This window comes from Fusarium coffeatum (genome assembly GCF_003316985.1).
Source record: "Fusarium coffeatum strain FIESC_28 chromosome Unknown BRIP53273_contig_198, whole genome shotgun sequence".
NCBI classification, from domain to species: domain Eukaryota; kingdom Fungi; phylum Ascomycota; class Sordariomycetes; order Hypocreales; family Nectriaceae; genus Fusarium; species Fusarium coffeatum.
In genome coordinates, this window is record NW_022157991.1 from 1 (window position 1) to 15,257 (window position 15,257).

Here is a 15,257-nt window from a genome sequence, read left to right on the forward strand (position 1 = left end):
CACTACCTTTGGTCGTATGTGATAGGAAGAGCTGTAGTTTTGAATGATATAGGCGATTAATTCTCTCTGTAGCCGTGTCTACGGACGACGCCAGAGAAAGCTGCTACTGAGATTTATTGGCCCCCGGTAAGGTTCAACCACATTCTTGAATTCATATTTGGAAGCTCTCTACAGTAATATGACTCATATAAGCCTCCTTCATTTATTAATTGGCTGTAGTAGACTAAAGCGCTCAAGTTAAGTCACTATACGCGGATTATCACCAGGACTTACACGGAGTGCAGTGATGTATCATGATTCTATAACCAGGGTCTTTAACGCTGCATCTGAAATATGCTGTTTTACCCCTAACGATATTTACTGTCCGTACTATCATTGGGAAGCTGATTTGTCTTCTGCTGCGGCCTTGGTACTCGTGATTATATTCAACAGGCATATCACAGAAGTTTCCACCTCACCACTCGCATCCATACTCTCAAAGACCAAGCTCACATGCCCATCTCCATTGTTAATCGGCTTAAAGAGCGAATGCTTCTCCAGTATACCCCAGAGAACATCCACATCAGTCAGTTTTGTTTTGCTACCCTGTTGACGCTCAGGCGTAGAAACTCGTTGTTCTAACACATTGTGGCGGCAGTGTACGTTGATCCAATAAAGCGGAACTCCTGCTTTGCTTGCGATATCGAGATGTTCTCGAAAAACAGCTTCGTCTCGTGGAGAGTCTGCTGCTAGACATGCTGTCATGAGGATGGTGTGGCCCTGTTTAGCCTGGTGTGCCAGCTCTTCAAAGATAGGGGCTCGGACTGAGCGACGTAGCTCATGATGTCTATCGCTCCGGTTTGGAATGACTGCGACCACGGGGTCAATGAGGAGGTGGTTGTCTAGAAGACATGTTGTTTCAGTGGGGAGGTACTTCTGAAGATGCTTCAGAACGGTGAGCTTTCCTGTCCCTGGGAAGCCATTCAGGACGACAATTTTTCCAGATGAAGAACCGGACATTTGTTGAGATTGTTCGGGATTTGTTGTTTTATTTCTACGGGATGCCTCATGTGAGTGTGCCACGAATGTCTGGAATACCATGATCAAAATTTGTGGTTTGGTCAGTCAGAGTTGAAGAGATAAAGTCGTACATGTTTGTGTAAGATAGAGACGTCACGTGTAGTTCTGTGAAGAACACAAAGGTTATTCCTTATCGAAATCCCCCGACCACCTTTATGTATCAAATTGTCTTTGTAGTGTTTGACGAAGAGTGGTACAGTGGGATACTCCCTAGATCCTACAAACCTTCTCAAATTCCGAACCTAAAAACCCTTTCTCCCCACTGCACCACCACTCTTTGTTTTTGCTGGGGTCACAGGGTCGAACTGAGGGCTGTGACCTTCTTTTTCTTTTTACTCCGGCTGCCGCTAGAAAGTGTACAAGACACGACCCTTGATGGCATACTGGTATAATCAACCAACAATATCAGAACTCAAGAGGGATTTCCACTGCTTTGCTTCCATGTTCAAAGCAAACACACCCCCTTTCCGTTTGCTTGCCGCTTTTTCGAATTCAAACATCCTGATAGTCAGCTTTGAAGTTGCCAAGGTTCAGAAGAGATCCAGCAGATACCCAGACGACCCCTTTTCAAATGAACTCCTTGCCACAGTGACAATGGCCCGATCACTCGCTCGTCAAATCTATAACCTCAGGAGCATTATCAGCTGCACGCTTCTCTCCAGCCGCTGGCGACTGCGAAGTAGTTGTCTGGGCTGGTCTCGGACCCAGTCGTTCAATCTTGGCATAGTCCGAACCAAGCAGTGTTTTGAGATCTTCGGCTTCAAACTTAGCAAACTTTGCGGCACACTGATCCCTTCGTTTCCGCCAATCTTGTAGTTTGACCTCTTCAGGGCGACCTGTCTTGGTTACGACCATCGTATTTGGGTTTGTGTTCCGCTCTGTTACGTGGGTGCAGGCGACGTGAGCGGCTTGGATCTCTTGATGAAAATGGAAGCGGCGTTGTTTGCTCATTGGGTACCTCGCAGAGATTCTTGTTGGGTGGGCAAGAAAGGCGTTCAAGCGTTCGCAATCTTCGCACCAACAATCAACACCCACCATCGACCAATTAACAGATCCCTGGGGCTCAGAACCAAGGTAGCCTTTGAGCATTGTCAGAATGAGAGTTGAGAAGAACTTCTGGTATGATGGAGTTGTCAAGGGTGTTTTCTCGACCTCTAGAATCTCGACACTGGATTGCAAAAAGGGAATCCACATCGAGAAGAGTTCAACGGCTGGGAGTTTGTGAGCTTGCTTGTTGACTTTCGTCATAAACTGGTCTCTCAGATCACCCAATTTGTGGAGAAACAGGAAGAAATTTCTCAATGTTTCCCACGTAATTGCGTTTCTCAGTTGACTGCGAACTTGGCGAATTCGGCTCAAATCTCTATCGTCATCCATCCATGGCTCAGCCTTCCTTTTCTTTTCTTGCGCGCCGATGACTTTTGCATCGCGCAACAAAGTAAAATCTTGTGAGGCAATCAGCATACGGGCCATGGTCTGAGAGAGTGCCACAACTTCTGTTGAAGGAAGTGTTCCATCAGCCATCAGGACCATTAACCGAGATAGAATCTTGAAGCGGAATGAAGGAGCGGCGGTCTGTTTCTCGAAAATAGGCACCACGCTTCAACACAAGTTAGCTTAGCGAAAGAGTGATATGAGATAGATGATATAGGAGGAACAGAAGTACATACGATTCTTTCATAAAAAGAATGGGATCCTCAAAGTATAGTGACATGTTAACGAGGGACAGCCCATCCTGGGTTGTAGCTTCCTTAAGACCATGGCCGTCAAGGAACTTGCGGATGTTCTGTTGAGCCCAGTCTTTTATAAACTTAGGAGTAGGGATAGCATTGGGAGGTAAGTCTTTGGGGAGAGGAACTAGGTGAGCAGTAGCATCAAACTTGTGGTCTAACTTATCGTCCGATGACATAGCAATCGATAGTCTAGAGCACATTAGCTAGGAACATACCGATTTATGATGTCTTACCCTCTCTTAACCTTATCGAACCGTTTCAAGGCTCTCGCTTCACCATCATCCCTGATAAGCCACTCCCTCAGCCAGCTATACCATTCATACGGTAGGTAACCGCTAAGCTTCGAAAGGATGGTCTCAGCTAGCACGTATTTTCCATGTTGCAGGGAAGCTTTGAGAACGTTTGGCATAACGGATGTGTCTGTTAGTATATGACGTTGCTTTTCTATATGAGGCACTGCACGCTTAACAAGATTCACCATCGTGGTGATCAAGTAGTCCTGAGCATCTGGTTTACAACAGAGCTGGGCAAGGTAGTTGATTTGCGTCTGGGGGAATTCCTCTGGTTGACAGCCATATTCACTCTGGGACTGGCGGAAGAAACCACCGATTGAGTCGTGAGGAACAATAACGACACCCTGCTGGATGTTAACATACCACAACGATGACAAGTAATAAAGTATGATACTTACACCAAGAAAATACCAGTGGGTTGCTTGAGCGCCCTGCAGATTATAGTTAGTCAGATTCAAGTCATCGAAAGAAATCTGTAAAAAGATCAATACGAACAGCGTTGCCCGTGTGCCTTTCGTAGTCTTCTTTATCAGGATCCAAACTGTCAAAGGTGAATGGTTGAAGAAGGTGGTCTTCTTTAATGAACATTTTGCCCGGAACGACTTGGCCATTCAGGTCTTGGAGAAATTTGACAGCGAGTGATGATTCAAGGACGTCTTCGATACAATGACCCCCTTCATCTGATTCCTCATCGGATTCGTTATACCAACCGAGTGGATTGGCCATAACACTGCCTCTCTCCATCTTTTCAACCAAGGCAAGGAAAATCGTGACCGGCAGTCCGTTGCATGCTTCACGAAGAGCTGTAACGCGGGCTAAATCCTGTGCTTTGAGTGTCTTGTAGGATATGTTGGCTTCGGTATACTCATATTCCAGCATGTGATATGTATATGGACTCTGACGAGACTTTTTATCTTGTGCGAGCCATCGTCTGATACAATGCCGAGGTGGGCGTAACTCGGACCGTCCAAGAGGAGCAGATGGAGCCGGTAAAGATTTGTCAATGGCAAGATTGTAAGTAAGAACCCAACGATAGCCTGAAGTAACCGGGAGGACTTCATGGGATACATCCGAGTACCAAGCGGCAATGGAAGTGTGGTAGTCGGATGACTTGTAAATCATTTTCTCGCCACAATGCTTCATGACGACCTCACCACCAGTATGCTTGGATGGGAGGCTGATGACAAGAGTACCGAACATACCGGGGATCTTTTCAGTACTAAGCGCAGCATTAATTGGCTGTTATAGGATGATGTAAGCAAACTGCTCACTCGGTATGTGGTTTGAACATGGCGCCCTCATCGTATAGCAGCATCTTGTAAAGTTTGGCACGGACAGGCTTGTTTATACCCATCTGCTCTGCCGCCTTCGCGCATGCATTCGGGGGATAATTACGCCACATGGCTGAGATTATCGTGAACTGAGAAGGGTCAAGTTCCCAGGTATTTCGCACAGAAGTATCGACAAAGGTCTCAGTTCCCTTACCGTAGGGGGCCTGGCGTGCTTTGGTGATGATTTGACGAGCTTGAGATTCAGCAAGTGGCGTAGCAATATTGCCAACCCCATCTATAGAGATGCTGAGATCAGAAGGAGCTCTGTATTTTGTACAGAAAGCAAATTTTCCGGTAGAGTTGATGTTCTGAATTGCTTTTAAGAGATCATCGTGGAAGTTCTTTTTGAAGTCGAGTGTGTTCAAGTCACTGGCAACGCTTGAGTTGTCATCAACACGATCTGGACCAGAGGCGGATGTCGATCCTGAGGCTGAAACATTTGCACTAGTGGATGCCATTCTCAGTGAAGCTATCACGACCTTTCTTGTAGTAGGAAAGTAGCTTAACTGTAGAGGTAGGCGTTGAGAGGTTCGATAGTGGGTCTGAGAATGAGAGATGGACCAATGATGTAAGAGGATCTTGGTGTAAGTGCAGGTGCAAGTCAACTCCTCAACTTGCCTTTTCTTTTTGCTTTTTCGATCTTACCAATAACACAAGATGTAACTTATTGACTCAAAGAGTTGATACTGAATGGAATCAAGATCGTCACATTCTTATTCATCAGGGTCTCGCATCCCCCTCTTATCTTCGAAATTCCCAGTATCCCACGCGGGGTCGTTGAAAGTTTAAATGCGCCACGTCTTGAGAGTGAATTGATACTTGTAAGCAGTGAAGAGACAAAGTATCCAAGTCGGGAATAAGCACAGTGATAGTATAGAAACTCCCACATTGTATAGTCTAGTCACTACCAAAACTTCAATACAAGATCATAAGCTATTGACAAGTGATTTCATATCATAAATTAATATTTGAAGAAAATTGAGACTCTAATATCATCAGCATCCTCATCCTCCGCCGTCTCCTCCCCCTCCTCCACCACCACAATCTCCTCCTGCTCCTCCTCCCCCATCACCACTGCTGCACCCTCCACTCATATCACCACTACTACATCCTCCACTATCATCATGTCCATTGCCTTCATTATATTCCGCTCCCGCCCAGCCTCCAAAGCCTCCATCAAGGTCAGTAACATAGTGACGCCCAGCTCCCATAACGTAATGATGTCCGGCTCCCAGTACGTTCGCGTACACGGGGTCACTCTGACCCTCATCGACAGGTTCGGGACTTGGAGATCTGCGTAAATTCATACGCCGACTTGCATATCGTTCCAAAATATCTGGTGTTTTGTTTGCAGTGGATTTGGCGGGCTCTTGTGCTGGTGTTGGTTTGAACTCGTCGGTTTCTTGTTTCTTCTTCTTGTGGAACCTTAAATGTTTTGTAAAAGAGGTTTTAGATGGCATTTTGTAAATTGTTGAGTAAAGATACCGTAACTTCTGAGAGTGAGACGATGCTGTATATATATCTATATGCATCATGACCCTGGTCAAGCACGAGACTAACTAGAATTGTGTCTATCGTGCGATGGGGTCTTTCAGTCTTATTAGCCGGGCGTCTGCGCCTCAGCTGACTCGGTCGAAGCCGAATAATCCCAGTCTCGAATATAATCGCCAGAAAGAGACAGATGTCCAGTTATTTTAATGACTCCAAGATGCCAATGGCCCCCATGCTTCTATAGTTGGGACTTATGGTGGCTCAGAAACATCGAGTTTCATTCGCTAGTCAGGGCTCTTTGTCTAAGTCAGACGACATAATTCTTGACTCCTAATGGAGGTAAACTGCTCACTTATCCAATCGGGGATTAATCGTACCTTATCCACATGTCTTGCCCTCTGGTGGTAAGCTGTACTGCCTCGCGTCGTATTAACAAGTACCGCATGACCCAAGGCGAGGCAGATTTTGCAAACTGCAACTTAGCGAGATAACAACAAAGGAGACCTTATTATAATATAGCAACTGAGGAAAGTTTCAGAGACAGTACGAACCTCAACTACCCAATACCGGATATCCTCATTGACAATCAACGGCCAGCAATCTAGAGCGACGCCATGACAATGGGAATGAACACCAACATACATCAACAAGATCAGGCCGCGTGGCCTAATGGCTAAGGCGCTAGATTTCGGTTCACCAAAATCAAACTCTCTAGAGATTGCAGGTTCGACTCCTGCCGCGGTCGATTGACACAGCTGATCATCTTTTTGTCTTTCATTCTATTTCAATTTTGTGTAGATTTGGGAATTGGTGTTGTATTTCCTCTTTTGATCATGACAGGCAGGGGGTTGCGCTGCAAAATGCAGGGTCTGGCTTAGACCACCTCTGTTTTAGAATAGTCCAGCAGACAAAGAACTGTGTCTTCTCTTACTCTAAAAGAAAACGACTTTAAAGTACTTCGTTCATCTTTTTACTTATAAATGCAGGGTAGCTTAATCCAATTACTCTGGATGAACTAATTGGACATGCAGGGCGAGAAGAACATCACTGTACACGGTCAAGTTGTCAGACTGACTGGGCACCTTGCATAAGTATGGTAATAGTACTGACATTAACACCAGTCAAACATGTGTGGAAATAACCTGTGTTTATCATTGTGCCCGTAAGTAAACGCCACGTCGCCCAAGACCTCAAAGTATCCAATAACCTCCTTCTTCATAATACAGAGGCCCCCCCTAGAACGAGTCTCTGATATTCTCGTCGGAGTCATCAATGTCAGGGTCAAGAGCGCCAGGGTTAAGGTCAACTTCAACTTCAACGCCAACACCAACTTCAGTTTCAACGTCATCCAATCCCTCAAACATAGCGGCATAACCTGAAGGATCATGATTTCCACCGCCGTTAGCTGAACCTAACTCCATTTCAGACGGCACACCTCTCCTTCCTTCTTCCGAATATAGTGGAGGTCCCCTCTAGAACGAGTCACTGATATTCCAGTCGAAGTCATCAATTTCCTGCGTATCAAAGCCCTCGAACATGGCGGCATCACCTGAAGGATCAAGATTTCCGCCGCCATTAGCTGAACCTAGCCCCATATCAGATGATACACCTCCCATACTAATGTCGAGGGTCAGGTTATCAACCGACATGTTATCGCCCTGGACTCCCGAAGCTGCAGCAGCCATGGCATCCCCAAGAGCAGCAGTGTCATCGGCGAGGTTGAGTGACATGTCTGCTGTTTGAAGCATTCCCTGGGGCTGAGGAATAATCATCTGAGTTTCGACACGACGGTGCAGACGCACCACATGCTCAGCGAGCACAGGGTCTTCCTTCTGGAGCTTTCTGCAGCCTTCAACTTCCACCTTGAGAAGATCGCGGAGAGTTCGCTGGCGCTGGATCGGTGCGAGCATGTTACCATTAGCATCGATCATGCTCGTTGCAGGAGCGTCTTTCACAGCGTCAGGGGCGCATATCAACGAGGTAGCCACGTCGTAGACGATATTCGCGCTCCCGGCCGCTGTATGTTGTCGCACTTCTTCCAGGATCACATGTAACAGTCGTCTAGGACCCAGTAGCTTCAGTCCAGCTAGTATTTGGCGATGGGTGTAAGAGGTTGGCATGCTGTTCATAGCAGGATGGATACTCCAATGAACAAGGCCTTGAATAGTAAGTTTGACAGCGCTGGGAAGTCCACTGGGAGGCGTGGCGGTCCACGATTCAAGCTCATTGAGATCTGTGCCACCGGTGCGTCGAGATAGAGGGATGCTCTCTTTAAGAGTTCGCAGAAGAGGCTCAATGTCTTGGTTTTTAGGGTCTCGGCGCTGATATGTCCGTAGAGCATGCTCCAGGGGTTTTGCGATGAGATTCTTTACGGATGAGAGCATTGTGCTAGCCTCCCCAGAGATGGAGCTTGGGAGGAGAATGAGCTGTAAAATTTTGATGATGGACTTTTGTTCCTTTTGGTCGATCCAGAGGTAATCTGCCAGGAATCGGATTGCTGGGACAAGGGACGGCAGCAAAAAGGTATCCACAAGATCTGTCTGGTTAGCAAATGAATGGTTGACAGGCGTCTGGATACTCACATTCTATGCCTCCCTTGAGGCTTTCGTCATTCAGATAGCCATAGGTATAAGCAACCACAATGCTCTGGAAAAGAGGTGCGACCACTAGATAGAACTCCTGCGGTGGGCAGGAAGACATCAACTCATCACCCAGACCACCGGCCTCTGTATCAAAGAGTCCATGAACCCAGCCATTGATGTGCTCCTCCTCCCGTGATGTAAGTTCATCTCCTTGCCGCCCAATATGTCCCCGGGCAATAATTTTAGCTACCCACGAGTCCGGAGTGGTGATGCCAATATCTACTGCGTTCAGGTTGTATCGATAAGTAAATGCGAATACAAGAAGAAGAATCGCCCCGAACTCCTCATACACAGGCTGATACTCTCCCTGGTCTTCCTCATATCGCCAGTTGTCGAGTAGCTGACATAGGGGCTCGAGGATGTTTGGCAGCTTCTCAAACAGCAGGATGATATCCAATGACTGGGGCTTCGCCGCTAGCTGGCTACAGAGCAGCTTCAGGGACATAGTCTCCTTGTTGTGGCATGATTGCCGTAGCACCTATACCTTGTTAGAATTAGAAATATTATGAGTCGGCATTACTTACCTCGACGAGGGCTTGGCAAACAGCGCCAACATTGCCATCCATCTTATCAAGCTCCCGAACCAAGCCCTGAATCTTGTCTGTATCAGACAAACAGTCTTGTACCAGCTTGTCCTTGGAGTGCTTCTGCAAAGACGGCTCGTATGAGAGTGAAATCTCGCCAAGTATCCTCTCGACGTGCTCCCTTTGCACAAGTCCATGGAGGACACAAGCGGCACAGAATTCCTCTCTGATACTTTCGGTATAGGGGTTGTTGTTTCTGGACTCATCAAACATGAGCGAAGCCGTGGGAAACAAACTAGTGTCCACATGGGACAGCGCTTCAGTAATGCAAAACTCGGCTGATGTGCCTGAGAAACCCGGAGGCAGGAGCTGGTATAGCAGTAGTGGGAGCTTGTTGATCAGGAATGAGCGTAGAAGGTGAGCGTCCTTCTGGCCTTCATTGCGGAATACAGCATTGGCTAGAATATCGAATGATGCCAAAATCAGATCAATTGCACTTGACTGAATATCAGCTCCATACTTGTTGCTCATATAAGAGAATAGAGCGTGGTCATCCAAGATAGGACGTCCAATAAGCTTGGCCAATTAGTACAATGAACATCGTCCTGAATTTTGACACACTTACAGCAGCATTAAGATAAATGTATAGTCCTGCTCTAGTATTGCTGACAGAAATCGGTGTTACGACAAAATTTTCCAAGCCAACAGTAGAATCAAGAAGCTCATCCATGGCAGCATTGGCAACCTGCTTCTTCTTGTCTACAGGGTCAGAACTGGCCAGGATCTCCGTGCGGAATAATTCTAGCTTATCAGCAATTTCCGGTACGAGTTGCAATGCTGGCAAAAAGCTTGCCAGGCTTGTGGACAGCGCTTTTCGGACGTCTATAACTAGTCAGCACAACTGGTCGCCAAAGATGAGTGTCTAAGTTCCATACTTTTGGCAAACGGCTTGCTTATAGCGCTGACAAGAATGGGATTCTCGCATAGACGCAGTAGCAATGCGACTAGGGCTGCTCGTGATGATTCCATATCGTCCCTCAGCTGACCACTCGGGAACTGCTGCTCAAGCATATCAGCAGCAAAGGCGGTTGCAGGCAACGCATTGGTGAATAGTTCCATGAACTTTGAGATTATCATAGCCACCTCCAAAGCCGATCTGGAATCTTGTATCGCCCTGCCCTCTACTACAGACTTGGTAAGTCTATAGAAGAGGACCTCTTCAGCCCAGTAAGAGCTCTTCCACCGTGTGATGTTCTTCTTGGGTTGCGCATCTTCCTTATCCTTATCCTTGTCCTTTTCGTTTTCGCCCTCTTTCTCTTTATCTTTCCCTGTCTCAGTATTTGATGATTGTAGTTGCTGTTTTTGCGCTTCGGCGTGCGCATGGGACGAAGAGTATTTGTACAAGGCCTTTAGTATTGACGGCGTATCAACATAGCCCAATTTTGTGAGGACTTGAAGATATGGCGGTATTCTGGGATCGAGGCTACTGTCGTCTGATGGCTGAGGGCGAAGAAAGAAGTCGGCGACTAGGACTGGTGGTAAAGGATGTTGATCGTGGACGATCTTGACGTAGTCTTCGAATTTGTCTGTTTCGAGTCGTTGCGAGACGCAGCGTGCGACGAACTGGCACCAGTATTCAATTGCTGCGCGCATAGCATCTCCGGCAGCTGCAGGGTTCTCCATGGCGAAGAGGATTTCGTATGGATGGTCTCGAGGTAGAGGATAATCGACGGTGTCGCGGGATGGGTTAAATATGGACAAAGGAGTTCTGAATCGCGTCCATGGAGCAAGGCCCTTCCAGGGGGGCTTTTAATTGTATAGATTTATCTGTCGGTATCCAAGAACGCCAAAAAGATACCAAAAGTCAATTACAAAAGCATAGAGTCGTTATTGTAGCCTGAGCGCATAACTTATGCAGATGTCAAGCTTGAGCTATCGCGAATGGGTGGGTGTTGGTGGAAGGTCCAAAACTGGTGGAACCTTTGAATGGAGTGCGGATCAATTCCGCGGTTCGGCACTCTCACTTATATAGAATACTCACCCAGATTTATCACAGATCAATCGCATTTAGGACTATTATTCAATTATCTTATTATTGTTCCTCGGTTCAAAGGACATTGTTATTTCTTCTCAAGCAGGTTGAGTTATACGAGTATACTATAGCTCACCTCGAAACTGCTTCAAGATACCAGTCGCACTCCAAAACATAGAAATCATCGCTACCACAACAGTCATGGGTACAGATGCACTCTGTATATCACCAGGATGCTTGGTCACCCAAACTCCCCATAGAGCAAAAGGGGGTATCAGAATAAGGACATGATACAAGATAACATGGAAACAAGAAGTGCAGTATCGCGCCTCCAGTCCCCAGATAGCAACATCTCGTTCTCCAGAGCTGATTGGTGTCTTCTTCTTGGGGATACGTGGTATATAAATAGTCTCCTCGAACTCATAACACTCGTGAGGGGGGAACAGACGTCGACAGCTGCCGCCAGCGCAGCTATTGAATGCAGCTTCAAATACATGCGGGTGAATAGGCGGTAGTGATGCTGGTTTTGGTGAGAAATCATAGTCAATGTCGTTGGCTTCTGGCAGACCCTGGCCGCAAGCAACAACTACGTTGCGAGCAATGCTCTCAAACTGTTGTATTGGTAAGTATGCAGTCGATATGGAGTGGACCTGTATCAAGAAGTTGAATGGATGCCTGCCTACCTTAACAAAATTACAGTGACTAAGCTGCCAAAACGAGAACCATGCTCTGATTCTACCACGTATTCTCTTGTGCTCTTTCTGCATCTGTGGGAAAATTTCACTCTTGGGTTGCTGTGTCACTAGGATGGGAGTTAGATGAAGCGTCTTGGGCCCCGTGGGCACCCCAAACAGGATTCTCAAGTCGCAGGCAGTATTCGGCAGCTTGTTGCCTTCTCCAGCAATAGTAGTAATTCCTTGTGCCTGATCACTACTTTCTATGCCGGATAAGGGTAAGTGATTGTTCTGAGACGCGGGTATCGAAGTGGGCAGAAGCGCTTCAGATCTCTGTCCAAACCGACTTGCGATACTTTGAACAACGCTTTGCCTACTGTGGGTATTTTCCTTGTTCTCAACGAAAGAGTTTGAGTTGTTGATAATCCTTTGTATTACGCGAGCCTGAGAAGGGGTGATGTCAACCCAGGAAGCCTTGCCACAATGCTAGGTATTGTTAGTATCGCAGGTCAACTGATACTGCCAACTTACTGATGACTTACACATTTCCAGTTCATTCGCACATGGCCTCTTCTTAGTGGTATCTTCGGCGGTGACATAGGCCACCAATTCCAAGGGCTGCCAGTTAGATCTTCTACCGAAGACTTGATTCGATCAGAGGTTGAAGTTTTGAACGCCGTGTCAATAAGCTCAATGTCGCCCCAAGAAGCCAATTGCATAATTTGCCTGGGATGGACAGGCAATAGTGAGAGAGTAAGTTCCGTTAAAAAGGCTCGAAAAGCGGTGCCACTTAAGAGGAAATCTTCCGCAACCTGAACCGCTTGATATTGTTCCGAGATGTTCGACCCTGAGTCTGCGCTGGAATCACTCTCATCATGAGTTTCTTTCAATGGGTGTAAGTCCTGGGGCTTCTCGTTTATTTGTTCAGTACACTGCAGGTTTGACAACCAGCTATCCAATGATGCTCGATCTTTGTGAAATGTCGGCCGCTCAGCATCTTCTTCGGAACCAGGATTTGTGACCAGGCCTGCCATGCCTTCTTTGACGGTTTGTCGAGATATTCTTCTTCGCGAGTTACGCCCTTTGAACATTTGAGCTGCAAGCACCTGGACATTGCTTTGTGTCTCTTCTCGGAGGCGTAAGTATAGAAGCTTCAGAGACCTCCGAATATTGCGCTTGAGTCTATCTCTGGGCATGATGTCAATCGATTCTTCAAGCACAAAGCTGACGCCTGGATGGCCAGCGAGTAGTGCACCGATCTGACGTTCGGCAACGATAACATGAGGCGTTCTTGCGTAACTACTAGAGCTCGATTGAATATCATCGTCGAAAGACTGGATTGAAGTAACATCGTTCATGTACTCAACTGACTTGTCTGGCTCCTCCTCGCTATCATCGGTTCCATTGACCTTATCAGCCTCAAATTCAACGGATTCTTCTGGATGTCTAATCGAAGTGTCTGTTGTAGCTACCTGGTGGTTGCTACTCGTCGGGTTCTCTCCTGAGGTGAATATGTCATCAGGGGCGAGGCTTATTGTTATCGAGCCACCGCCAGAAGCAAATGTTGGAGTAGTGTCTGCAGGTTTATCCAAATTGGGGGATAGCAGAGGTTCCAGCCACTCTCCAAGAGTGGGTAGGCCCGGTGAAGAACTGGACTCTGATGGTGACGGCAAAGACTGTTGATCAGATGGCGATATTGATTGCCGAGGAGGCGTGCTAGGAGGCCGAGTTTCGGAGCAGAATGTCGTATATAGGTTATAGACTTTCTCGCGTTTGGGCTTTTCCGCATTGTAAGCACATAGAGGCTCAGCCAGATGGTCCTGCATCTCCCTCTTGTTGAATGTATACCAACAGCGAAGGCAAAGAACAATGCCATAGTGCGCAGGATCCATAAAATCTTCGTCATTCCACTTGTCTATCGACCTGCATTTTTCGCAGACTCCTTTTGCTTTTATGAGTGGACTATTGCTCTGACAGCTTGCCAGGTACTTGCGAGAGGTGTTCCGAGGGTGATTCCCACGAAGAAGCCCATGATGATCAATGATATGCGTGAGGATATGAGATACCTCCTCCTTGAGACTACTGCATGCTTGCCTTTCGATTGATGAAAATTGATCCGGAGAAAACAACCAGAAGATACAGAATTCGCAGGCATATTCGAAATCCTCAGGTGTGACTCTTCTGCTTGCAAGAGCACCTACAGCCTCGTCTGTTCCATCGCCAGAATCTTCCGGTAATAGACCTGTCGCTGGCTGAGCCGAGTTCGCAGATCCGGAGGGCATTGGCCATATAGAACCTGCAAGAGTTGACGGTTTACTTTTCGCACCAAATACAGCGTCGATGTGTTTTATTTCATTATTGGTGCGATGTTTCTGTTCAGAGGGTGGCCACCAATTGATATAGGCGTCTCGTGAGGCTTGAGAGGTAACTTGTTGCCGGAGCCACTTTTCTACAGAGATTCCGTCTGTAGGTGATTGTGCCTCTGATAGGCTCTGGCTGTCAGGAGAGAGTGTCCATAGGGGTGTATCCTCCAGAGGTTCCTCATGGTCTGCCAGAGGCTGGATACGAGAGCTAACAAGGTGACAGATCAGGAGGCATTGATCTATCGTTGCGCATTCTTCATTGAGTTCGATATTTCTTACTGAAGCACTAGTGTTTTGGCTTTCTCGATTATCGAGGTCCATCTTCTCGTAAACTCGTTGTAGGTTCCTGCTGAGGGTGTAAAACACTACTTGGATTTTCTTTTCGTATCCTTCAAGCACCGTGTATAGCTTGGCCGCCGGTCTATAATAGCAGATGTCAAGGTCAGTTCTTGGGACTCAAGCAGGCTAGTATTTCTGGACTAACTTGGTCATAGTATCTAGGCAAACTGATATTGTTGCTTGGTATCCGGTTAATATGTCGATAAACTCGTTTATATCGCCTGTTGTGACCTCCATCTTGGACCAATCTCTCACGCCCGTCGTAGGTTTCATCTCAAAGTCTTTCATAGCCCTCTCAAATTCTTGACATAGGAGATTGCATCGACGAATCGGTCTTTCTAGAGTAATTCTTGGCGATGCATCTGAAATGGTAGTCTGTTCTAGTGCTTTCAGATTGTTGTGTAGGTTTCCAAGCACATTGCATAAACTAGCCAGAGATCTGTCGCGGCCTTTGTAACGAGCAACTCTGTTTCTCAGCGCCAGAGTTGACTGAGCCGCAACTGCGGCTAAATGATTGATGCCGATATCAGATGCAACTGATTCCATTATAACGATTGAAGCGAATATCGTGGCACGATATATTCATAGCACGGTCAATTCAAAGACACGCTCATATGAGCGAGATGTCTAATACTTGGTTGATATGCTCTGAATAATCCGAGGCAGGTGCGTTGGGGTCATGCAACTTCTTTCAGCCGCAACCTGTGTGGGTGCCTTGTTGCCTGCATCAGCCTGAAGAGGTGGTAAGGATCAGTATGAACAACTTGTCAAACCAC

The 15,257-nt window shown here is 46.8% G+C and overlaps 4 protein-coding genes across 4 annotated transcripts; all 4 read right to left on the minus strand.

Annotated features, from left to right (window-relative positions):
• Positions 1–372: 372 nt before the first annotated feature.
• Positions 373–999, minus strand: FIESC28_08441 (uncharacterized protein; the record flags this gene model as incomplete). Its single annotated transcript, XM_031162579.1, has 1 exon — positions 373–999. One exon carries the CDS (start codon positions 997–999, stop codon positions 373–375), a length of 627 nt encoding a protein of 208 aa, XP_031013348.1.
• Positions 1,000–1,662: 663 nt separating this feature from the next.
• FIESC28_08442 (uncharacterized protein) lies at positions 1,663–5,876 on the minus strand (the record flags this gene model as incomplete). Its single annotated transcript, XM_031162580.1, has 7 exons — positions 1,663–2,659; positions 2,730–2,981; positions 3,026–3,432; positions 3,484–3,516; positions 3,581–4,304; positions 4,357–4,846; positions 5,525–5,876. The coding sequence occupies 7 exons, from the start codon at positions 5,874–5,876 to the stop codon at positions 1,663–1,665; spliced, it is 3,255 nt and encodes a 1,084-aa protein (XP_031013349.1).
• A 1,503-nt stretch (positions 5,877–7,379) lies between these two features.
• FIESC28_08443 (uncharacterized protein) lies at positions 7,380–10,756 on the minus strand (the record flags this gene model as incomplete). The annotated part of the gene is made up of 5 exons (XM_031162581.1): positions 7,380–8,443; positions 8,490–9,027; positions 9,074–9,649; positions 9,699–9,955; positions 10,009–10,756. 5 exons carry the CDS (start codon positions 10,754–10,756, stop codon positions 7,380–7,382), a joined length of 3,183 nt encoding a protein of 1,060 aa, XP_031013350.1.
• Positions 10,757–11,230: 474 nt separating this feature from the next.
• Positions 11,231–15,027, minus strand: FIESC28_08444 (uncharacterized protein; the record flags this gene model as incomplete). Its single annotated transcript, XM_031162582.1, has 4 exons — positions 11,231–11,716; positions 11,789–12,265; positions 12,322–14,563; positions 14,627–15,027. The coding sequence occupies 4 exons, from the start codon at positions 15,025–15,027 to the stop codon at positions 11,231–11,233; spliced, it is 3,606 nt and encodes a 1,201-aa protein (XP_031013351.1).
• Between the last annotated feature and the right edge of the window lie 230 nt (positions 15,028–15,257).